This window comes from Lotus japonicus, chromosome 1 (assembly GCF_012489685.1).
Source record: "Lotus japonicus ecotype B-129 chromosome 1, LjGifu_v1.2".
NCBI classification, from domain to species: Eukaryota; Viridiplantae; Streptophyta; class Magnoliopsida; order Fabales; family Fabaceae; genus Lotus; species Lotus japonicus.
Window position 1 is genome coordinate 98,548,402 of NC_080041.1, and position 12,052 is coordinate 98,560,453.

Genomic DNA, 12,052 nt, shown 5'->3' on the forward strand with positions numbered 1-12,052 from the left:
AGGTGAATCCCCACCACTGCTCGACCCATGTCCTTCGCAGATCAAGAGCTTGACCCATGTCCTTCGCAGATTGAGATTCGAAAACGACTGAGAGATCTAAGACGGTGCCTCCTCCTCCTTCTGGGTTTTGGGCTTTTTTCTTCTCTAATTTGATGGTTGTCTGACATAGCTTCAAACTTTTGTTTGACAGAAGTGGTCTGATCTCGGTTTTGGGTGATGGAGGTTTCTGGGATGGACAACGGTGATGTTTTTTACCCGGTGATCCCTGTTTCGAGTATTTTTTTCATTTTTTTTTGGCTTAATTGCACTTTTGGTCCCCCAAGTATCGCCTTCCTGCAAAATTGGTCCTTAAACTTCAAAATTAGCAAAAAAGGTCCTCCAACTATACATGTCGTTGCAATTTTGGTCTTCCGTTAGCATTCCGTCAGGAAACTAACGTGAGAAGCTGATGTGGCTCACTCACATGCTTCTCACGTGACCATTCAGGAGAGAGAGTGATGACTGGACAAACATGTGCGTGTCACGTGACACTAAAGGGTGTAATCAGGTCAAAATTAGGGTTTTCAATTTCATAACCTAAGGGACCAAAATTGCAGCTAATAGAAAACCCTAGGAGAAGAGAATGAAGGAGGGCGAAGACGATGACGGCGAAGAAGATGACGACGCCGGCGAAGAAGAAGACGACGCCGGCGAAGAAGATGACGCCGACGAAGAAGACGACGTCGACGAAGAAGGCAACGGTGAAGAAAACCACCCCGGCGAAGATAGCAGCGGCGAACAAGCTCAACGGTGCTAAGAAGGGGACCCCGACGAAGAAACCATTTGCGAAGAAGACAACCCCGAGGAAAGCGATTGAGAAGAACGTGGACTGTGACAAGGAAGAAGCAAGTGGTGTGGTCCCAGAACGTGAACTTTTTCGGGATGCTGTTCCTTTGCCCTCTACCCATGTGCGAAGGTAAGATTTTTTATTCTTCCCTTTATCTTTATGTCATGTTGAATGGGTTGTTGAATTAAATCAATGTTGTTTGTTGTCCTTTTGTGGTTTGGATTAAATGTTGTATCTTAATCTTGTCCTTTGTTTTGTCCAGCTCCTTAGTGACTAATAGTATAAAAATACTGCTGCATCATGGTGGAAAGTTGACCTTTGAACCCAGAATTGAATATGTTGGTGGTTCTGTAGAACAATTGGTTGAGTGGGACACAGATGTAATATCTTCTATTGAGATGGGTAAGGAGGTATTTAGATTGGGGTATAAGGCTTTTAAAGCTTTATGGTACAGGCACCCTGGGGCACTACTACTCAAATACTGCAGCCTGAGCAGAGGGAAGTGCAAACTACTCAAAATGCAACACAAGATGCACCTCCTGTGATTCAGTCTCAGCCTGAAGCTCCTATTAGCCAGTCTCAGCCTCCGCAGGCTCCACAGACTCAAACAAATGAAGCTGGATCAAAGGAGAAAGATAAGGGGAAAGGGAAAGGGAAACAACCAACTAAAGCAAAAACTGCAAAGGGGGGAAAGAAGAGGAAGCTTGGAGAAGCTAGTGGAACAAAGTAGTATTAGGATTGAAAATTTGTAATGTGGTTTAGGCATAGATGCCACTTTTGTGCTTTATGACTTTGAGCAATGTGACTCTATTTTAAGGTTTCTATAATGTTCTTAAGGCCTAAGTGCCACTTGAGTGATCTGACTATGTGTGTTTGATGACAATGTTATTTTGTTCTGAAGGCCTAAGTGCCAATGCTATGTTCAATGTTATTTTGTTTTGACAATGGAAGGCCTAAGTGCCTATGTTATGTTCATTGTGCCTATGTTATGTCCACTTCATTTTGCAGGATAACACTTCAATATTTTGTTGGTTTAGTTATGAATTTGATGACAATGCAAGGCCAAAGTGCAAATGTTATGTTGTTGGTTTAGTTCTGAATTTGATCACATTGCAGGGCCACTTTTATGTCAAGGATGTCCACTGTTATTTTGTTATGTTGTTGGCCTAAGTGCCACTTTTGCTGCTTTAGTTCTGAATTTGCGCCAAAGTGCAAATGTTATGTTGTTGGTTATGTTCAACTGTTATAGTGATTTCATTGTTTCAAATTAGTTCTTTCTTTGTTGGTTTATCATGGTTCAATTTGTAGATGGCTAAAAAGAGACATGGTACAATTCTGAATAATAACATGTCTCTAACTCATTCATGAAACATCAACTTAAATGTCATAGAAATCATACAAGACTCTAATTAATACATAACAACATTACACCTAAAACAAATTACAGTGGACCTAATTTCCCCTATTTGAATACAACAGCGAAAACCAACAGAATGATCAAAGCCATGATCAAAACAATACAAGTCCCCAATGAAATCTCCAAAAGCCTTTCCTTCTTCTTCATAGCATCAATCTTCCTCAGCAGTGAACCAATAATTTTCTTCTCCCTTGCATTTTCTTCATCAGACTTGTCATATTTTCCTAGTCCATGATATTCATCATACCATACAAAGAACCTGCATACTCTCTTGCCATGAATCTGCAAAATCAGAGCACATAAGAGACCAAATAATTTTCGATGACAATGGGGAAGAAGAGACCACATAAAAGATCTATGAGAGAAATGACAAAACAATGGGGGAAGAACACGAACCTTGAACAGTCCACAACCATAAAATTTTCGCCCAGGGTTCTCACCAGTCCAGGATGTAACAGCAGGAGCCTCAAAACCACAATCGCACAACGGACCCCCCTTCCTCCTCTGTGAACCAGAATACGAGCCACAACTTTGAGACCCACCACCCATTTCCTTCCACCCTTCCCTTGGAGGTGCTCGCATATCCTTCTTCTTCGATTTCCAGGTAGTGATTTCAGAAGGACATGCAAGTAATGAAAACCCCTCTCCTAAGGGCTCAGGTGAAGAAGACAATGATGGAGGAGATGACCGTTGGGGCTTCATAGTGTCACGTGACACACACATGTTTGTCCAGTCATCACTCTCTCTCCTGAATGGTCACGTGAGAAGCATGTGAGTGAGCCTTCTCACGTTAGTTTCCTGACGGAATGCTAACGGAAGACCAAAATTGCAACGGCATGTATAGTTGGAGGACCATTTTTGCTAATTTTGAAGTTTAAGGACCAATTTTGCAGGAAAGCGATAGTTGGGGGACCAAAAGTGCAATTAAGCCTTTTTTTTTATACTGGGTTCCCCAAAACAAGCTTTCAATTGTGCAGAACCTACGTGGTATGGTGTTTTGGTTTTTTTGATGTGAAATGCTTTGGGATTTTTTTTTGGGTTTGAAGAAGTTTGATTTTCTGAAATTTTGTTTGAAGGAGATAAAGAACTAGATGGAGGAGGAGGAGGATCATTCTCAATTGATACATTAACCGATGACTACTAAGTAAATAATGAAATTAATAATAACAGTTATTTCATAGAAAAATAAAAAGAGAAAGTGCTTAATTAATAACACTCTGGATTTATTTAGTTGGTACACATCATTTCATGTATCATAGCCTACTCTGACTTAAGGTATGGTAGCAAGCACCTTGATAGACGGATTTAAACATAAGGGACCATATACACTTTATTTCGTGTTTGCTAAAGCATTCAAAATGCTCCTTGAATGGTAGTTCACTCAAAAAAAAGTAGAACTAAAAATAACAGAACATAATACTCTTTTTAACCTTTTACACTCATAAATATTTCTAGTTTATATTTGAAATAAACTATATAATATTGAAAAAATATTAAAAATTAATTGTACATATGAATATTATTATAATTAAATATGAGCTACAAAATTATTATGTATTAAAAATTATTATGAATTTAGAAATAAAAACCCAAAAAATTCGTCATCTTCATCTTCTTTTATCGTCTTCATCATTTCAAACCCAAAAACCTACCTCAGCCGTTGCACCACCCCACAACAAATAACCTCAAACCACACCACAGTCAAACAGAAAGGGAAGATGAAAGAAATCCTCATCCCTGCCAATCAACAACCGAAAACCCTTCCTATACTAAAACCTCCCCAATTTCGTCACTACAAGCCCAGTGGTAGAAATCGCAGCCATTGTCGCGCCCACTTTGGCAATCTCGCTCCATCACTGCCACCGGTGAGCCTCGATGTAATGAAGCTGAGTCCCATCGCACGTAACCAATTCGTCATCAGACTTTCCATTATTGTGTGATGCTCAAACTTATGATGCAAGTTAAAGTCTAATAATGCATTAATTTACTAAAAATTTAAACATTTTTCCTTATTAACCACAACTTCAAACTTAATATATCTCTAAATTACATATTCCATTACAAACTTTCTTAAGTAAGTGCACATATAACCAAAACGGATTACAAAATGCATGATCCTGAGTCCTAAGCTCTTACTCACCGATAGCTACGATGGCATAATAGCTTCGGTGCACGACACATAAAATTCAATCTACACCCAAAGTCTTGTCCTGTGTCTCTCAGCAGCACAGTCTCTATCTTCAGTGCCCATCACTAATAAAAGAGGAGATAACAAGAAGATAAAAAACAGGGTTCTCTAGAAGGGTCGATAGTTGAGGGACTATGTCTCGTTTCATAGCTCTTGATCCTTGCGTTTTCTCTTGCTGGAGGAAGGGTGCGGAATATCAGCTGTAGGCGGTGGTGTTTTTGGACCTTATATATTGCAGCTTTTTGACAATACAAGTTAGGCTGTATTTTGTGGGTTTTTCTTTTCTTTACTCAGCTATGTATCTGTTCTGTTATTGCTTCTTCTCCCCTGTTTCTATCTTTTTTCTTTCCCCCTGTTTTCTTATTTCGTGTAATCTTTTCTTTGTCCTATGGGTGGCAGTGTGGCACCCTTGTGCCTTATTAATGTTATTATGGTTTATCTAAAAAAACACAACGTCCATGGAAAAAAGGCTGTACCCTGTTGGGATGGGTAGGGGAATTTGATTAGCAATAAATTGCCATCCAAAATTTGCAAATTACTTAGTCTTTGACTTTGAAGAACATTTTCATATTGTTCATCATAAAATTGGATTTGATACTTAAAACTGTTTTCATTATCATATTGTCCATAAAAAACTTTTTACCCTGGTCCATACCATATATATAGCTACGGTAAAATTAAATTTGAATTTGCCAATTATATATATCCCACATATAAAAGAGTATAATCTGCATAACCACAACCAAGTTTTAGAATTTGAACTTACAAATTAGCACCTCCAAAAGGGATCCGGATCCCCAACAATTCATTTTTCAACGTCATGGATTCTAACCGTGAAATGAATAGTTAAAAAATCATTGCAAATATATATTAGTCAAATTTTAGTGGTCTCGTCAAACTGCAGGACAAGTCATTATTCTTGAATATTACTGGTGATCTCAATTCTTATTTAGAGATCACCTGTTGTTCAAAAATGAATTAATCCTGATCTGTTATATATGATTTTATAGAAGTCTTTTATTTTGTAATTCACAAACAAATTAATTATTTCAAAAACGAGACAAGAGTACTAAAAGAAACACCCAGTTGACATGCAGTGAGTTTGATGAAAACAAACTAACTGCAGGGTCATAGTTTTATTCCATTTATTTATTCATTTCCATTACATTACATGAAAACAAAGCTTAAGTAACTTTGTTCCACACATCATATATAGTAATTGGAACGTTAACTCATTCTTAGTGAGCTTCACCTTCAGGGGTACATGGGTCATAGCAAAAGTTAGTGATATCTAAACAACGACACTGTGGAGGAATTGACCTGGTACAAATGCAAGCTTTGCAAGCAGAGTGGCAGGTTTCCCCAATATCTGTACAGCGACACTGGGGAGGGATTGATCTTGTGCAGGGGCAACTGTTACAGCATGCAGTAGCGGTTGATTTGACATAGTAACTGGTATCATCAGTACCTTTTGGGAGAACTTGAGCGATGAAGGAATTTGGGTCGAAACTACGTGCATCAGCAACAACAGCTGCAGTGAAAGCCAAGAGGAAAAGCAGCAAAGCAACATTCACGGATCCATTCTTGTTGAACTCCATCTTTCTCACTCTCCTTTTCTTTTTCACCATAGCAGCTATAGCCTATAGGTCCATTTATAGGCGAAGTAGTTGATGAAGTAAAGCCGTCGGATAAGGTCTTATTTTTTTTGGTCCATAGGAAAATAAAATAAGGTTTTATTTTAATTAATTTCCTTGTTTTTTCCTCTTTAGTTTAAGAAACGTCATACACGTGCCTTAATTGTTTTTTCTTTTTTTTCTACCCCAGCACTAATTATATTTCTGACTTCTCTCTTTGGTTCATTTTTCTCTTTAAAGGTGAAGAGGTATAATTGTCAACAAAGCGTTTTTGTCTTTGATCCAGCTGTGATGTTCACAAAGATCCAATCTTCATAATAAGTAGCAAAACTCGCCTTAAAATACGTTATGGATCCATTTTTGTTGAACTCTATCTTTCTCTCTCATTTTGAGAAATAGAAAATAAAATAAAATGAGAAATATGATAAGTGGTCCATTAAAAATAAAAATTGAAGACCGAAAGAGAAAGAGGTCGAATGAAAATAATATAGAAGAAAAAATAATATGTGAATCAATTATAAGGCAAATGCTAATAAGGTCAAGGGAACGGTTAGATGCAACTATCTCTGCTGTAATTTGTGCACCTAACCCTTTACTTTGGGTACCACCCTGGCACCCTCTTCAATATAACTGACAATAATATAATATCAACACTAATGCCACACAGAAGAAAAATTAGCCACACGACAATTTTCCTGAGGGGTTGGCTAAATGACCCAAGATAAAAATTGGGTTAAATAACCCAAAGTCTAGTTGTCTCAATAATAATTTAACATGTGTCTTAATTAATTACAACTATTTTTTTATTTTATATTTTTGTAACATTTATTTTATTAAATAATCTATTGCACAATAAACCAATTAATTAAGATAATTACAATAGAAACCATTTTCCCACAAAAAAAGTGAAGAACCCTAAATTCTAATTTCTTCTTCCATGGTTTCTGCGCATATATGTTTCGAGAGCCTTTTCCATAAGTATCTCCAGGCTCGCCATCGCCGGGTTCCGTCGATGACTCGTACTACTCCGACCATTTCTGCATGTTTAAGCTCAAGGTCTGGTGCAGCAGCCATTACGACAAGAATTGCAAGCGTAAAGTTTGATTCTTTGCTCACCAACTTCTAATCTGTTTGGGGTGTCTAATTTTTCTTCTTTTCTACCAATGTCACCTTATTCTTCTTCTCCTTCCCCTTCCCATTCACCTTCACTTTCATATTGATTTGAACAACCATGTGAGCTGCAGGGAGCTTGTGTGCTCCTTGGAGGGTCTGAATTTTGGTGACTCTGTTCCTTCTTCTTCTCTGGTTTCTTCTTGGAAATTAGTTGGCTTGATGTTTCACCAAGCATTTGTTTTGGAAGGTTTAATTTCTTCAATGAGGGGAAAGAACAAGATATATTTTAAAGTTTACATTAGTTTTCTTCAATGGTTATGGTTCTTCTTCTTCCCCTTGCCCAGAAGCCGTGGAAGACCAGATTCTCAGTTGTTTCTGGAAAATGGGGCTCTATTGTAACTATTATAATCAATTGGTTGATTATGCAAATAAAATATTTAATAAAATAAACATCACAAAAATATAAAATTTTAAAAAATAATGAAATGAGTTGTAATTAATTAAGACACATGTTATAATGTTATTGGGACACCTAGACTTTGGGTTATTTAACCCAATTTTTATCTTGGGTCATTTAGACAACCCATTTTCCTGATATCAGGTCTGTGAAAATTTGCAACGTGTCTCTCCCTTTTAATTTCTCATGTTGTCATGCATATTTATGGCTGGAACATGATTGCGTATGTTAATTAGATACTGTTTTGATAGACAAATTTAGGCTCTGTTTGGTTCGGAAAAAAAAAGTAGAACGAAACAAAGAAAAGTAAAAGGAAAGAAAAAGAAAGGAAAGTGAGAAGATTTTCTTATGTTGTTTGGTTTAAAAGTAAGCGGAAAGAAAAATATGTATATATGAAATGACATAAATATCCTCGACTCTTTTATATTATAATCATTATTCAAGATTAATATGAAACTTAACTTTTTAAAATATATCGTTTTAATAAATTGTTCCAAGCATTAAAAGTTTAGAAGTAAAACAATTTAATTTAATCATATGAAAAAATTAAATATATATATATATATATATATATATATATAAAAGAACGAAAGTTTGTATTATGGTCTACTGGTGGACCAAATACAATTAACCCACCCTAGTGGACACCTATATTATAAACTTTATTTGTGCAAAAAGGGCATAGTCAGAATAATCAAAAGCGTTAGGGGTTAAATTGTCTTTTGAACAAAAATCATAGCTATTCCAAATACCCTGAATCCTCAAACTCCATCTTTTCAAACACAGTTTCAAACTTTTCTGCAACATCCAACATCAAAAAAGTTGAGTTCCACCTAGTGGGGACATCAAGACACACTGATTTTTTACTTTGTAACTCCAGCAAACCCCACACACTGACTTAAACTTAGCCTTCCTTAGGGATGATGACCTCACATACCTTACAACATTGCAGATACCAGAAATAGACTTTTGCAAGTCCTTAAGGCCATCATTAACAACCAAGTTCAGAATGTGCGCACAACACCTCATGTGCAAGTATTCACCCTTCATCACTAAACCATTCATATTCATTATCCGCCTTTTCAAGTAATCCACAATAGAATCATTAACAGTTGGATTATCCACTGGTGGACACATTCCTAAGTCCTCATTCTCTTAAGACTTTGTCAATTTGTTTTCCTATGGTTTCATCTTTATGGTTAGCAATAACAGAGAAGCTAATTATTCTCTTTTGGTACTTCCACTCTTTGTCAATGAAATGGGTTGTGAGGGTTAAGTAATTGAGATCTTGAATAGATGTCTAGCAATCAGTGGTCAAGGAAACCTACTACAATCAGATCTAAAAAAGCTCTTAACCTCAATTTTTCAACTAAATAAAGTTGATAACAGTCCCTAGCCACTAGTGGCGGAGCCAGAGTTTTAGTTTTAGGGTGGCCGAGACTAAAGACATAGTAAAATTATAAATTTTCACATACATAATATGCACAATTTTAATATATTCATATATCTCTTTCTCTTTGGTCTCATTTTCTCTTCTTTTATCAACATATTACTTATCATATATCTTACTTTTCTCTCTTCTATTTATATATCTCTTAAATTGGAGGTGGAATTACTGTGAGAAAAACATTTTCCGAATACAATATGTAAACTTCTTTCATTGCTACAGTCAACTATACATTTCAGTTTGTTATATGCTCACAAAGGTCTTAAATAAAATGTTAGTAATTGGTTGTCAATCTAACAATAGCCACTGCTTCAAAGAATAACTTAGTGAGGGGTAAAAGCAATAGTGTAATATACAGAATAATTCTTTGTAGAATACACAGTATAGCTGTAATTAAACCATTCATTCAGGGTGGGGCAATGACCCCTATGGGCCACCCCCTCCCTCCGCCACTGCTAGCCACCGTGTGCCTTGAAGGACTGTAAATTGGGGTTGTAACAGTTTTAGAAGATAAAGCCCTGACCCTCAACCACCCTAAAGGGTTGTTCATCTAAAATGATGAATATTGACAGCGCGACAACGCCCTTCTACAAACTTGCAAATTAAATCTCTGGTTGGTTGCAGCTAAATCATGACCTCCTCCTCTACTACCACTAGGCCCAAAAATGAGAACAATTTGGTTTGGATCAAATTTAACAGTTAGATGAGATACTGGGGCATACTTTGATATCAGCATTTAAATTTGAAGTACCATGAGTCTTAATTAGGGTCACATAAATATTTCTTACCACAATGCTTGCAAGCTGCAGTGGGATCTTTGGCTTCACTCTCAGGTAATCTAACAAAGTGTTCCCATGAACCAGAGCTTTTTTCTTGAAGGCGACAACGCCAAAGCCGAAGCTGATGTGGCTCCCAAGAAGATGCAAGGTCGCTCTGTTCTTCGTGATTCGTCCTTTTCATTGATGAAATCTCGGAGGATGTCTCTTTTTTCCATATCAGAGACCTCTTTTCTAAGTTTGGAAAGATCATAATTAAGAGTGTTTGTCCAGAAGAGGAAACCACCTAGCTAGGATACGCTTGCAATTTGGTTTTATTGTACATATGGTCTCATAGAGGGACAAAAATTAATGAATTCTCGGGAAAGAGAGGGGGAAGATGGACTCGGTTTTGGCTTTGTGAAGCTGCAACCTCCGGATTCTCTTGCAAAATCTTCTCAACAGAATACCTTGTTCTCTCTATCTCTTCCTCTTCCAATTTGTACGCAAGGTTAAAGCGGTTTCTCTCCCAGTGTCTTCTTTTCCTAATTCGCTTTGACCAATCGGTGCATTGAAGGGTGATTCTGGGATTTGGTAGAACCAGAAGCGTGTGAATCTCTGTAATTCCTGCAAAAGGAAATATTCATCACTAATACCTAGTGCATTCTGCTTAATTCTCTTCTTCCTCTTTTCTTTAAATTGCTTCTCAAAGTGTCAAGAGCTTTTACAAATTACAATTTATATCATGGATGATGTTTTATAGAAGTCTTAATTATTTTGTATTTCACAAATTAAACTAAATCATTTCAAAATGAAAATTACTCAACTAACACAAGACAAGGGAACTAAAAGAAACACCCTGACTTGCAGTGAGTTTGAGGAAGACAAACTATAAACTGCAGGGTCATAGTTTTTATTCCATCAATTTATTCATTCCATTCCATTACATGAAAACAAAGCTTTATAAGTAACTTTGTTCAACATCACAGTCTTCATGCTCATTCTTAGTGAGCTTAGGTACATGGTTTATAGCAAAAGTTAGTGACATCAGTACAACGACACTGTGGAGGAAATGATCTGGTACACAGGCAAGTTTTGCAAGCAGAGTGGCAGGTTTCTCCAATATCTGAACAGCGACACTGGGGAGGGATTGATTTTGTGCAGGGGCAATTGTTACAGCACGCACTAGTTGTGGATTTGACATAGTAATTGGCTTCAGTACCTTTTGGAAGCACTTGAGTGATGAAGGAATTTGGGTCGAAACTACGTGCATCAACGACAACAGATGCAGTGAAAGCCAAGAGGGAAAGCAGCAAAACCACATTCACCTTGTTGAACTCCATCACCTCAATCTCACTATTTCTTTGGATGTGTGAAGATCTGAGGAGCAACTACAGGTCCATTTATAGTTGAAGTTGCCCCCAATAAGGTCTTATTTTATTTTAAGTTGATGTGTCGTTTTGTTTTTTTGCCTTGTAGGGTGGTGTATGAATTACTCCATCCGTTCCTATATAACTGATACTTTAAGGTTATGGCACAAATATTAAGAAGTAGCAATTAATATTATTGTTTTACTAAAATTACTATTTAACTTCCCATTATATCCTCTATCTCTCTTATTAATTTTAACTTTTCAATTTTCCTACCAACAATAAATGAAGGGCACAATTGATAAAGTAGCATTAATGTTCTTTTGAAATTGTAAAAGTATCAGTTAAATAGGAACAAAAAAAAGAACCAAATTAGTATCAGTTATTTAGGAACGAAGGGAGTATTTTCAATTAATTGTACGGTAAATTACGCTATCAGAAGCTGTCGGTTTGCTGTTCCCCGTCGTGGTGAATCATGCTTTGGAATCCTAGGCATTAACGTTTGTATTCTTATATTTTTCTAACTTTAAGCCATAAAGGAATAGTTATTCTTTCACACCTTAAAAATGAGGTTTTGAAGTGGAAAAAGGTGGATGAGTTGAAATAGAAAGAAAAGAAAAAAGTATGAAAGAGAAAGTATAAGATGTGATAAGAGAAAAGAGATAGAAATAAAAATAGGTAAAAATAAAGTAGAGAAAAAATGAGGTGTGAGTATATCATTATTGGGCCTGAAGCAACAAGTTTAATTTGGGGCGTGTTTGGTGGGAATGATTATTCAAAGGTTGTTATTAGTGTCGTTCTTCATTCACTCTTAAATTCGTAAAATTGGAAAAAGACATTTAAAA

At 36.6% G+C, this 12,052-nt stretch overlaps 1 protein-coding gene across 1 annotated transcript; it reads right to left on the reverse strand.

Moving 5' to 3' along the window:
* Window positions 1–5,501: 5,501 nt before the first annotated feature.
* LOC130732314 (horsegram inhibitor 1-like) lies at window positions 5,502–6,074 on the reverse strand. Its single transcript, XM_057584384.1, has one exon. It carries the CDS (start codon window positions 6,057–6,059, stop codon window positions 5,670–5,672), a length of 390 nt encoding a protein of 129 aa, XP_057440367.1. The 5' UTR covers window positions 6,060–6,074; the 3' UTR covers window positions 5,502–5,669.
* Between the last annotated feature and the right edge of the window lie 5,978 nt (window positions 6,075–12,052).